At 47.0% G+C, this 13,945-nt stretch overlaps 1 protein-coding gene across 2 annotated transcripts in view; it reads right to left on the minus strand.

The window, feature by feature from the left end:
• LOC127023554 (store-operated calcium entry regulator STIMATE-like) overlaps window positions 1-13,945 on the minus strand; it is a 40,866-nt gene that overhangs the window by 13,022 nt on the left and 13,899 nt on the right. For both annotated transcript variants that reach the window (XR_007767459.1, XM_050907701.1), the window contains exons 2-4: window positions 10,956-11,004; window positions 9,909-10,004; window positions 7,774-7,895 (exon numbers count right to left, since the gene is read on the minus strand). Coding sequence is in view for 1 of the 2 variants with exons in the window: in XM_050907701.1 (XP_050763658.1) it covers window positions 7,774-7,895; window positions 9,909-10,004; window positions 10,956-11,004 (267 nt within the window). In the remaining variant the exon portion in view is untranslated. The remainder of the gene's footprint in view (window positions 1-7,773; window positions 7,896-9,908; window positions 10,005-10,955; window positions 11,005-13,945) is intronic.

Consider the following 13,945-nt stretch of genomic DNA (forward strand, 5'->3'; position numbering starts at 1 on the left):
TTTGCATTGTTAACAACGATAATGGTACCATATCTATTACATGTGCTTGCTTCAGCCCTCTGCAAGCACCCTGCCAGCTGGTTATCATCTTCCCAGGCTCAGAGTAATCAGGTCTGCAAAACTGAGCTACAGTATCTGGCTTAGGAAAGCTCCAGCATTTCCTCTTACCACCTGAATATAAAGATAACCCCTGGCAACACTTGTTGCCAGCATAATCGGGCCAGAATTTGGAACTGCATCTGTGCAAGAGAACCCAACCCACCGTGAGATGCCGATGCTCGACGCGCTGTCGGATGGCAGCGGACTGGGAGCTCTGCCCCACTTTTCTCAGCACGATACAGTTGAGACGTGGCAGGGGAAGACAACACCAGTAGTTTGCAAAAGCACATTTATCCAAACCACTATACAAACCTCTGGCCGCAGAGACCAGCGGCGCATACCAGGATTTAGTAAGAGCTGGTATCCAACCAAGCCCAGCTCTAGGGGGATCTGCTTCCCAGCAAGGGCAAAACAGGTTCGCGTGTGTATTTGTCCTTATTCTGTCATTTGTTAGCAACATACCAAAACATTTGCCTCGTTGCAAAGCTACGGCTAAGAAGTAGAGGCATCCAGCTAGCGTCTCCATGCCAGAGACCTCAGAACGATCACTTTGCATTGCAGCTTTTTTAATTGCTCAAGCCGTGATCAAAAAGGAAGAAAAGGAGGGGAGAGGGAAGGACTGGGAGGCCAGGGGTGCAGAGAGGCTGCTGAGCTGGGAGGACAGCAAGCAGAGAGCGCCAGAGCAGCAGGCAACCGCACAGAGGGAGGGAAGGAAGAGGGAGCCAGGAAGGTTACATGCAAGCGCAACCAGCAGAGCCCGCAGAGGATTTCAGAAAGCACGCGTCTCTGCTCCCTGGCGGGCAACAGCTTAATGGGTGGTCTGCGGAGGAGACGGGAGCAGTGTTATAGGCAGCTGGCAGTTAAAGGCCGGTGTGAGAGAGGCTTTGATCCTCCTCAAGCATGGACAGCCTCTCCCGATAGACTCGGGTGCCTAGTTGTCTTTGGCACAGGTTAGGTATAGTAGAGCTTTTCGCCCCATACCCCAAGACCGACCAATTCTCCTACAAACCCCCAGGTTACCATCACCCATCAGAGCTCGAAACACAAACAAAACAGGAAAACAAACATATCCATCGCATCCTTCCTGCATTTGAACTCTTTCCCTTTTGCTCTGTGTTGTCAGCTGTGTTCCGTCCCCTGTGGGGAGACAGGACTAACAGCCACAGCACCCTTTGCAAGTCGACTCTTCCGCACTGCAGTCACGACGGCACTTGCGGAACGCTTCCCTCTGTTAGCTTAGCTTGCCCAAAAAGCAGCAGCAAATTTGAGATCTCTCCTAAATACCTGTGCCCTCACACCCTCTTGGGGATAGGAGGTCACTACCATTCATCATCACAAACAGCGGGCTATGGTTCTTAGTTTTGCATACTGTGCACTAGACAGCCCTAGCCAGGTTTTGGCTAACCGGGCTGATACACAGACACCAGAAAAGCCAACCTGCTTCTTAACCCACCCTAGGCATGGACTTGCCCATGTCTCCAAGGTTAACAGCTCCTCACCCCAAAAAATTCTCCCTTCACTTTCAGTTCGCAAGAAAGCCATCCAATTGCTCGTGAGTTTTCTCGAGGTTTGACAACCTTTAGAAAAGGAAAACCTTTTCTCCCTTTGCTAGAGAACAGTTTTTACTGTGCAACTGCAAGATCCCACCTAGGGAACCCCACTTCTCCAAGACCAGAGGTCTGCCCCAGTTAGGCCAGCTTCACTGGCTAAGCGTACAGGGCATCTACAAGTGGTACAGCAAGCCTGCACTACCAAGCAGGACTGACCTGCACCCCTTACCACCCACCGCATCCCACCTCGTCAAAGGTGCCTCCATCACAGCATGGAGCTTCAAATATTCATATGTCTCACTCTGGTCTTTTCTGCATCACTTACAGAAGATGCTGTGAAACTCCTCCACAGTTAGAGGGACATCAGCACTTCTTACATGTCCAGGGCAGACAGTGGAAGGATATGGAAAGAGACCCACAGACCTAAGCAGAGGCCAGATTTGGCCATCTGCTCTATCGCCTTAAGCAGCTCAAAATTGCTACTGTTTTGCAAGCTCTTCCTCCTTCTTTTCCATTCTGAGCTTTGTCTTCAGACTATGGGATGATATGTTTCTGTACAGGAATCCATCCTGGAGCACAGAATTAGACAGGACTGAATTTCCACCCCGACAGGAAGATCAGAGGGTGTCTCCACAGTTACTTATTACTGCCTCTTGGTCTCCCAAGGACAGGAGGCTGCTCTGTACCAAAATAACTCCAGATAAACATGAAAATGAAACAGCAGCATGGCCCACAGGGCTGCAAGGATGACTTCAGCTATAGACAGTGGCTCATTTCCTCTTCAAGGAGCTCAGCTGGCTGCTCCTTACCTCAGCAGGTTTGAAGTCATCCAAGGACCATTGATCCACCTCAGAGTGGCCATCATCCAAGTCTAACTCACCACTAATTCATCTAACTCTGACTAATGCCAGTAACGTACAAGTCACCATCTATTGGCATCTCATCAGGGAAGAGGAAGCCTTTGGTGTGGTCCCTGGACAAGCCCATAAGACAGGCTGGCCACATCTCCTCCTTCCACAGTTAGGAAGCAAGGCTGGAAAACTTGAGCTGATCCCAGCTAACCGCACACCTCATTTAGGTGCTGGCTTCCTACAGCAAGATAGTCAGAAACGTCCTCAGATGCAACTTAATGTCTTTAATGGATCAAGAGCTGTCCAGAGGTTCCCTGGGAGAGGATTCTTCTTACATGAAGTGTTTCCATTACATAAATCTAGGCGAGTGCCTACAAGACTGTTTCTGCCGCACAGGATTGCCAGCCAGCAAAAACTAATCTGCTACCTGGAAGCCTAAAAAAAAAAAAAAAAAAAAAAGATAGACGCCCTCCTCTTTGCTGTGTTCAGAGCTTCCCTCTCCTTGTAGAGGAGTGGGGAACTGGTCCAAAGGATCTTTGCAGCCTCCACATCAACTCCTGTTAGGAGATTACGTGTATCATGCTCCCTTTGAACACTTCCAGTTTCTTGTCCCCAGTCCTAGTTGGAAGGTAACCGAGGACATCTCAGCTCTACACATTGACTCTACCACCAACCTCTCCTTTTAGCTTAATGAACACCTTTTGCTCAAACCTTCTTATAGCCATCTCCCACCCTGACAGAAATAAATATCCTCCTTCATCTCGAAGGACGCACACACTCCATTTAGACTGTTCTCCTCCAGCAGCACTGCTGGTGTTCCCCACCACCAGCAAAACTTCCTCGGTGCAGACCTAAGGCCACTGGTGCCTGCAGCAACCTCACACAAACGCATGCCTCACATATTCCGCTTGCGTGTGGGAGCCCAACTGCTCGCAGAGCAAAAGCGGCGCTGCTTGAGGCATTTGAGTTGTTACCACACAACAGGATTAGTTTTAATCCAGGCTGTCTAATGCACCAAGCTGTCAGCACAGCCCACGTGTTACTGCCAGACAGCTTTATTTACGGTCTTTTGGGGACTGTGTGTGCACTGAGCAGGTAGGAAAAAGCTTAACCACAGTCAAAGCGGAGGGTTCAGGGGTGTTGAGGAAAAGTAAATACTTGAGAGCACTGAAGTTGTACTGGGTAACATGGAGGGGATAGAAAAAGTCAATAAAAACCTCTTGAGATACTCAAATGGTACCTCCAAAACCAAGGGATCTAATTATCAGTGTCAAGTACAGAGGAGGGTAGGAAATAGCAGTAAAGCATCTGAATCACACAGAAGTGCTCACTTGGAAGGCAAGAACAGGTTTTCAGAGATTGGGACCTGACGCATCAGAGCGGCCAAGTGGGTCCAGTGGACATCCCAGGCCCCCTCTGGCATATTCTGCATCTGAACTAAAAGTGAGTGTACAGCTGGAATCAGTCCCCAGTCTGCAGTGTCATGCCACTGCTCTGGGTCTTTGGTCCCTGGAGATACCACTATTGCAGCAGGGTAAACACTGCTGTTATCATCCAGATCCAGGAGGTTCAAAGGTTTGCACCCCTGCTCAGAGCAGGGGACCTGACCACACACTTCACCATTTGAGGATGATCCTCAGTCCTCTCCTTACTTCTCCTCCCTGGTCCTAGGGGTGGAAAGGCCAAGCATGCCAAGGACAGGACAGCCCCTCAGGTTAGAGCTATTTTCAGCAGTATTTCCTCAAGGATTAGCAGCCAGCTCCCTTGGCTGCTTCAGGACGTGGGAATATTTGTTATGGAAATTTTGCACATCACAACAGGGCCAAAAGCAGCCTACACAGGTCCTCAGTTAAACTCAGCAGCTGGCACAGAGCATATTCTCCTGTAACTAAATTTGACCAGCAGAGTTCGGCAGGCCACTAAACAGACTTTAAAGGCCTCCAAGCAACATGCCTTTCCATTTCTAGACAGTGAATGAACACAAAGCATCAAGCTTAGACTAGTCAGTGTCTGCAACTAGTCATACACAAGTCAGCATCTAGATGGGCATCCAGAGAGGCATTTTCAAGCAAGAACACCCTCTTTTTCTCCCCGTCATTTCTTAATGCTCCTCTTCAGGATTTTACCTGTGCTAAGAGATAGCTTCTGCAGTGTGCAAATTCATAGCATTTGCTTACCTAAAAGAAATTCTCCAGTATTTCTAAAGTCATACTTCAGAGTTATTAGACACAACTACAATGCTAGGACACTGCAGCCATCCAGAGGTTCCCTCTAGGGAGCTGCTTATGGGAATGGGGGAGGGAGAAGAGGGCTAGAGCAGTTTGGAGGTGGGGCACAAAGCTGAACCAGGCTTCATCTGCATGCTCTGACTCCAGCCAGCATCTCCCTTGCTCAGTCTGTACAGGCCCAGCAGCACCTCCAAGACCTTGGGTATCCACCTCCCGAGTCTTCCGCAGCTTAAACTCTGCTTTGCTCTCCTCCCTGCAGAAGTCCCCTACAGGGAGAGCACCTATAGACATGGCCTGCTGCTACCCTGCTAGAGCAATGGTGCACAAAGCATTTGTGGAGTTTGTTAGCTTTGAGTATGTGTAAGGCAACCATCATTCTCCAAAGCCTGCTTGAACCAAGATGAAGAATAAGACACTCCGATCTTTGATCTTAGGAGCCAAGCATCTTCAGAAGAGACAGCAACCTTTTAAAATGCAGTTTCCTGTGCTTAGAGGCAGTCCAAAGAGTAATCAAGAGCTGTTGGGCAAAGACGGAGGAACATAAGCATATAGGAGCCTTCGACTCTCCATTAGCTAAAAAACAGGTCATTCCTGGCTGCGGCAGCCTTTGGCTAAGAGCTCAGGCACAAGAGAGGCTGATCTCAGAATGGCTGTCTCCTGGTTTTTGGAAATACAAGAGTAATTGATTTTTTTAAAACTGTTCTGAACAGCTGGATGCTTAAAATAGCAACGTAGATTTAGGTGCTTTCCCTTCCTTTTTCTTTGCTTCTCCATTAATGCAGCTGCTGCAGTCACACGTGGAGAACCACCCAGGGCAGTGGAGACAGGCATACCAACAGCAGATCAGGAGGGACTGCTGGAGCCCAAAACAAAGGATAACTGCAGCAGTTTGCGTCAGTTGCAGGGATGCAAACAAGAGTTGGAGGGTCAGAAAGGAAGCAGCTGCAACAGGTTGTTTTTGCTCAAAGACCACGCAGGTAGATGGGTACTGGCTACACTGGGCAAAGACACAACTGTTCTTTCCTGATGGTTGGAGCAATGGCACTCACCACTGTCTGCAACATGAATTTGGTGCTTCCCTGGTATTCTGCCCTTCCTCCTCTGCAGGACTGCAAGAGACGCTTTTGCTCCTCAGGAGAATTGAGAAAAGCAACAAAGTCTGGTACAGCAATTAGACCAGAAAATGAATCATATTTCTGGAGCCTGTATCAAACTGTACAAAGTTTACTAGCATCTTCCAAACTGTTTTGGAAGTTACTTAACACTCGAGATGAGGATAGCAGTGTTTTCCTTCCCCAACCCTACAGCAGGATTGCATTGGACACGCCACTTGACTCCTACCTAACTTTTCCATTGTGGTCACTCTGGCCAGAGACCTGCACCAAGAGCAGTGCTTGGTGGATGAGATATTTAATCCTCAATTCAGGAACTAAATTAAAGCAACAGCAGAAACTCTTTTTAATTAATGAAAGCAAGATTTCCTCAGAGGAGTGAACTGTTTCTGTAGTCTAAGCCAGCCTTCATGAGGGGCCAGCTACAGCTCAACAGAAGTTCGTTACTGCTCTGCAAGGTTAAAGCAAGCTGTCAATACACTAACATTTCCTTGCTTCTGCTCATTGCAGACGTGGCACATGAAGCTGAAGCTGTGCCCTGGGATGGCTGCAGTTGGGCTTTGAGTCCTTGTTGCTCAAAAGGGGAAAAATGCCAGTCCCTGAACCAAGAATATCTGGGTTCCTCTGCTGTCTCATCTGAATGACTTTAGCACTCTGTGCTTGGCTCCTCAGCTCTTTGAGAAAGAGCCATTAGGGAGAAAAGGTAGTCCCCACCAAACACATGCTGTCAGGACGCTGAACCTGCTCTGGAGACCTCTGGAGACTTCTGCAGCCTTTAAAGCCTCTCTCAGGTTTGAGAAGAGCCAGCCCTGCGACATCCCATCATTTCAACCCATCTCTTGTCATCTCATTCCCAGTCTGTAGCTGCTTCTGTTGTCTCACAAACCCAACCATCCTCTTCATCCTGTGCCATGACCCACTTGCACATGCTGAACACGAGCCTGAGTAAGAGCTCACAAGTCAGTGGGGTCTCCACACTAATCCTAGTTTGGTCCAAGTTTCACCAGCTCAGTCATCAGACCGGCTACTAAAAATACAAAGGAACAAGACTACCTTCAGAACAGACTTAATGATTAAGGTCTTAAAGGTGGGAATGTGATTGGTATGAATAGGATGTATTTTCTAAAGTAAGACTGAATTCATCTTTATATTAGATAAGATAAAACAGGCAAAGGGTTAATCCCCGCAGCCAGAGAAGCACTACTCTCCTGGAAGCTGGCTCTGCTCTTTCTGAAGAGAAGTGCTACCCTCTAGTGGGGCTGGCTGAGAAAGGCTTTTCTGAAACTTTTTCTCCATCTCAAGGCAGGAATCGAAAAAGAAAGAGGCCAGACAGGCACGCTTAAAATTGTTTTGGTTTCGTGTGGGGTTTTTTTGTTGGTGTTTTTTTTGTTTGGGTTTTGTTTTGGTTTTTTTTTTTTTTTTTTTTTTTAAATCAGCTGGTAACACCCTTCCCCCCCTCCAAACCCCACAAGTCATTTGAGAACTCAGTTTTGGGGCCAGGCTGTGTCCTGCTGATGCCTCCTACAGCTCAAGGCAAACGCAAGAACAACTCCATGTTTTGAACTGAAAGGCTAGGAAAAAAAAAAAACCCTAAAAGAACCCCAAAAAAGTCACTACCACTACACCCAAACACCTTACCTTATCATATGCATGTCCTGGGGTATATTATCTGCCCAAGGAAGCATTCAGCCTTTCATCACCAACCTGCTATGCTCAAGTGTGCTTGGCAAGGCAGCAGTTACCTGCGACCTGGTGATGTCCCAGCATTTAACATGCTTATCACTACCACACTCTGTGAGCTCCTTGGAGAAGGGATCACAGAAGCAGGCTGCTCACATGTTTTATCCCCGAACTGTAGTTTCGGCCATTTTCTTCTCCCCGTTCATAGCTGGGAGCAAACAAGCTACCTTTGTGCAGAGCAGCTGACACCTACCATATTCTCCGAAGACCAGGTACGAGTACTTCTTATGCTGCACGATCCAGGAGACAACTTTCACGCCAAGCCAGATCAGCAGCATCCCCAGCGTGGCATCAAGGATGAAATTAATAAGGTAGCTAAGAGCAGAAGATTCAGGTTTTAGTTGTGTTCTTAAGTCCTATTCGAAGTCTTTTATTTCAATATGGAAATCCATAAAAAAACCCCAGGATTTAAAAAATCCCCACTTAATAGTCCAAGCTCACTTCCTTTCTCTTTTATTGGATTTTCCTATGTCCTTACCAGCAATTTCTTAGTTTAAAAGCCTGTTCAGCAGAGAAGGGAGCAGGCTCCACCAACTCTCTGGCATTGCTCATTTATTCATATAGCATTAAATACTTCCTGGGCTAGCCTTGCTTAAGAGTTACCCCAAAAAAGGCAGCTTTCCATTTGCAGCATCTTTTGTTCTTATTAGGATGAAATCCCAAGTTTCAGGGAAACAGAACCAAACACTTCTGGAATTTCATACAAGAAAATGGAAGCTTCTTGGACGCCACAGCTGCTCTGCAAACTGCGCAGCAGAAGAGGCAAAAAGCCCATTTTACTGAGCAGCTGCAAGAGGCTCCTACGAGCAGAGAGACAGACCGAGAGGCAGAAGGGCTTGGGAGAGGTAACGAGCCCTGGCTCAACAGCAGGCATCCTGAGGTCCCCCAAAGCCTTCAGTTCAGGGTCCCCACTGCAGATCCAGGAGCTGAACCCATCGCCACCAGGAGATTTGGGCTCGACGGACTTGCTCTGAAGCTTTGGATGTTTAAGCCTCACTGGACAGAGCACCAGAGGCAGGAGACCCACAAGGACCTTCTGGGGATTGCAGGGTCCAAGCTCTAATCCAGGTCTTGGTATTTTAATGAACTCCAGAGGAAAAAAAAAAAATATCACTCAGACTAATGTTTTCTGGCCAGTTTTCCATTATTGGAATATTCTTCTGCCCGATCAGGCCAGATTTCTACAGCATGAAGAAAATACCAAGCACAGAGCTACAGGAATGAACATTTCCTTTTCCAGAACTTGATACTGCCTCTGAATAAAGACACTGAAAACAACAATCTGCTTTTGACATCCATTTTGAAAACGTGACATTAAGTTTTTCTACATCCAAAGGCTCAGACTAGCTTGTTACAGTTTCCAGCTGCTGAAATCAGAGTAGTCCAATACAAACATGAGGCTCTGGTGGTTTATACTGGGCAAGACACACAGCATATGAGCCTCAAAGCCCAGGGACAGGGCTGTAGTTTTAAGCTGCCTGGTTCAGGATGACAAGTCAGGCAGCACAGGGAAATGTAAAGCACACATTAAAGGAAAAAAAAAAAAAAAAAAAAAAAGAGGGCACTGCATAAGCACAAAACGGTTTGTTTTAAAACAGTGTCTGTTTAAAAAACAACTATAAATCATTTTAGAGGTCATATTTAGCCCCAGCCAAATTTGGGTCTGTTTAAAGAAACATATCAAGGTGCAGCACTTTAATATATAAAAAGGAGATGGGCCAGAAGGTTTTCAGCAGCATTTTGAAGCCTAGAGGAGTTTCCTCAAAACAGGATAAAGTTAATTCTGAAACTAAATTTGTAGCTGCGAAGTGGCTGGTCTGAAGTAAAGGTGGCACTTCTACATTAAGTCCGAAGTCTGGCTTAGAAAGTGCCCAAACAGGACTACTGGATTACATGTGGTAGGTGCAACTGAATATCCAAAAAAATATCCTTACATTGGACAAAGGCCTTCACCCACACAGTTAGGAAAGCACTCTCAATACTGCTCTGAGACCAGCCAAATTGCAGAGTCTGATGTGCAAACAAATGGCACATTTAACAGTTGCAATTGCTTGGGACACCACTGCATTATCTACTGCAGCTTTTTGCCAGTATATTTCAAGGTGCTTTTAATCATCAGAAAAGCACGGTTGCAGTACTTCATCTCCATCAGACCAGCAGACTGCAAAGACCAGAAGACAACCCAGACCCTGAAAATAAGCTCAGCATGGTTTATCCCCACATAGTACTTTGAATGGATCAGTTTCCACCGTGTATGACATTTTCCAACAGGCTTGCTTCTTCCTTTCACAGATGTAGGACGTGAATGCAAGCACCTTGTGTACTTACAGAGAGCAAGGGTCCTCTTCAGTGAGATCTGACAGAAAAACATTGGCAAAGTGGATGAAGAGGGCACCTATTGCTTGCTTGGAGGTATCATAAAACCTGGAGAAAAGAGGCAAAAAGATCTGTGCCTGGAGCACCAGCAGCAGGGCAGCCACCCAAGCAAAGGCTCTGCATGGATCTGCTTTCCTCCAAGATGCATTCCTGATGCCCAAGAAGTTGTACGTGGTGAAAAGGGGCAGTTTGGCCAACTCCAAATACTTAAAAAAAAAAAGATACCACTTCAGCACATAGCAGCTCAGTCTTGCAGATCTGCTGCTGAGTTTTAGCCTGCAGCAAAGCGCAGTTCACCCTCCAGCGCCCAGCCCAGCCTCCGATTCTCCAACCAGCAGTAAATGCAGGGAAGGTGTTCAGCTACTTACAATTTTTGCACCCATCCACAGGGAATTGGATTGAGTTCCCAAATTATTTTTAGAGGAAGAACCAAACTGAGGAGACTGACAGGCTTTTCATCACTAATGTTGGCTGGTAGCTCCATGCTGCCAAGCCGGCCTGACGGTACGCTGATCCCAACCACACACCCACCTCTCGGGAGCCCGTAAATCCTACAATAGAGATGCTTTGTAGAGGTGTCTGAAGCTGACAGCAATACCCAGCTACCTTACATTAACATACAGCCAAACACGTCACCTGGTCTATGCCTGAGCTGGGTCAGGGGACACCAAAGTGATTAATCGAATTTAAGAAGAAAACTTGACCCTGTCTGGGAGACAGCCCACGTGCAGGTACGCCAGCAGATTGGAGGGGACCATAACCTCTTGGTTCAGTCACCTACAGTAACAACAAGCTTTTCTGGAGGAGCTAGGCAGGGAATTTTACTTCTAGGGAGCACCAGCTACTTTATGGAGGTTTCCTTGGGAAGCAGCAGCAGAGCATTTCATTTAATGACTAAATACCATGCAGGATATTCAGAGGGCCTAGAAGATTGTTAGTATAAGAGAAAATAACATTACATATACATGGTATTTTCAAGCTCCAAATTAAAAATCTCACCATATCCTCCAGGGACGCCTCTCTTCCTTTGGTTCCTTAAATCGTTTTACTGCAAAGGAAATTAGAGAGGTTACATTAACCAGCAGAGCTGAACCGATACACGTGTGCAGTTTGCGCCAATCTTCACTGCAAAAGCGGTCAAAAAAAATCCGGAGGACCCTCAGCATTTGCCGGTCTAAAGCTGAGCAGAGCTGAAGGACCTGGCTCCAAACTAACCAGAGACAATGCATGCACCCACAGGTCAGAAGGATGAACAGCAGAGATGTTTGGGAGGTAGGTATGTGCTTCTGGCATCCTTCAGCAGCAGCATTTTCATGCCATGGGAAGTGACCTAAGGGAAGCAACCTAAGGGAAGCTAGGGAGGGTTCATCGCTACCTACCAGCCCTAATAATTCTTCCAGGCAAATTGAAATTATGGTAGCGACAGTGAAACGATATGGCCCAAGAGTCCATCAAGCTTTTGAGTCACAGCTGTGCAATAAAGCCATCTCCTCCTTGCAGCTAACAGGACCAGAGGACCTTTGAGGAAGCAGGACCTTGCACACATCTCCAGCATAAAGGTACCAGTGCCAAACCCCCAAACCCTGCGAGCTGGCATGGCTCCAAGCTTGTGCCAGCTTAGTATTAAAACATTATTTCGCTACACAATATTTTGCATGCCCACTGGTTACCACTGTGGAGCAGCAGTCCGAGACACATGGCTTCAGTACCACCAACCGTATGCCCTGAAAAAGATATTTGAAGCAACTCTTCCTTCCTTGAAAGGATTCAGGGTCAGGCTGGACGGGGCTTTAAGCAACCTGACCTAGTTGAAGATGTCCCTGCTCATTGCATGGGAGGTTGAACTAGATGACCCATAAAGGTCCCTTCCAACCCAAACCATTCTGTGATTCTTTAAACGAAGTCCCTCTGGCCATAGAGGAGTTTGCTCCTTGCAGCCCTTTACGTCTGTCCTCCTCTAAGGAGTCCTCCAGTGCTGTCTATTGCAGTTGCTGCTCCGAGCTTTCTCTAATTACTACCTGGAGATAACAGCAAGTTGGATTTTTACTTAGTTTTGGTCAGAGTGGAGTCTGAGCATTGCAGAAGCATCTCAAAGGGTCCCACTTAGTTTCTCACAGAGATTTGATGCTCTCCTTGGGTTCAACCAGCTTTTACATGCAAAAATAGGAGCTGCTAATGGAAAAGTACCAAGTACCACATCCCATGCGGAAGTCATTTTTTACTGTTTTGCTGCCATTCCAGCTAGGAGCCCATTTTATAAAGTACCAGCTACCAGGCCAACTCTTCTCCCTTTAAACCCACAGGTACCAATGCTCTGGAACAAGCAGACCTGGAAGAGGCTTTTCCACTACATTAGATTAATTAGAAGAAAAAAAACCCCACCAAAGTAAAGGGCATTCAGTGGCACTGTCTCGTTTTGTGGCAAGGCGAACAGCTACATCTAGAGCTAGAGACATCATTACAGCTGCTGCCCCAAGCATGCTGCCTCCAAACCTCAGGCAGACACAGAGGGTGCAGATCCCCGACCTTGCCTCTGCTGCTGGAACCAGTCTCCTCCTCACCAGTGCTAATGAACTCAAGATGGACGGCAGGTTAATTCTGCCACAATCAGTTCCCCAAACACGCTGCCAGCTTGAATAGGATTCAGAGTTAAAAATAGTGAGCTGCGATTTTTTTTTTTTTTTTTTTTTTTTTTGAGGGTGTCGTGGTTTCACCCCAGCCAGCAACTAAGCACCACGCAGCCGCTCACTCACTCCCCCCACCCGGTGGGATGCGGCAGAGAATTGGAAAAAAAAACCCAACAAAAAAACCCCCAACCTTGTGGGTTGAGATAAAGACAGTTTAATAGGAAAGAAAGGAAGGAAAAACAATGATAATATGAGAATAATAATACTAAAAGAATTAGACTATACAAAACAAGTGAGGCACAATGCAATCGCTCACCACTTGCCAACCGATGCCCAGTCAGTTCCTGAGCAGCAATCCGCCCCTCTCAGCCAACTCCCCCCAGTTTATATACTGGCAATGATGTCATATGGTATGGAATATCCCTTTGGCCAGCTTGGGTCAGCTGTCCTGGCTGTGTCCCCTCCCAGCTTCTTGTGCCCCTCCAGCCTTCTTGCTGGCTGGGCATGAGAAGCTGCAAAATCCTTGCCTTAGTATAAACACTGCTTAGCAACAACTAAAACCATTAGTGTGTTATCAACATTATTTTCCTACTGAATCCCAAACATTGCACTATACCAGCTACTAGGAAGAAAATTAACTCTGTCCTAGCCGAAACCAGGACAGAGGGAAATGGAAAAAAATAATAATTCAGTGCATCCTCTCTAACTCCTGACAGTCCAGCCAGGGACGCGAGCTGAGCGGCTGCTTGGTGGTGCCATCTAGCGAAACCAGGAGCCTGAAAGCAGCAGGACACATGAGAATGAATCAATGAGCAATGTACAACCTTGTTAGAGAAACCACCCCAAGAGTACATATTGTAGGCATTAATCACCAAATCCTTCTATACATCCCAGCTGTGCCTGATACCAGGCAGATCACTGCAACAAGTACTGAAGAGTACACAGACTGCAGAAGCCCAAGCAGACCATCAGTTAATCTATTTTATCATCACTAAGTCTTCACCCTTGGGAGCCCTGTAGCCTACTCTGCTCCTTTAAAAAGCAACCAAAAGCCAGAACAGACACACACCATCCCACTTGCCACAGCTATTCTTCCTTCATCCCCCCCCAGCTACATGTAATCAGCCACTGCCTTCAAATTTACAACCAAAGGGACTTTTTTCCACTGCTGACAGTTCTTGGCACATGAGGACACTTCCCAGGGCCACTTGAGGACATGAAGACAGGGACCCGGAGTGCCACAGATGAAAGCAGGGACATCAAAGCCACATGCTTCTGCCTGCTCTCCAGTGGGTAAGGAGATGCACTTTTATAGACACAAGTTTCCTTAGTGCCTGCGGGATGAACAGGGCACAAGCAACA

Source organism: Gymnogyps californianus, chromosome 1, assembly GCF_018139145.2.
Source record: "Gymnogyps californianus isolate 813 chromosome 1, ASM1813914v2, whole genome shotgun sequence".
NCBI classification, from domain to species: Eukaryota; Metazoa; Chordata; class Aves; order Accipitriformes; family Cathartidae; genus Gymnogyps; species Gymnogyps californianus.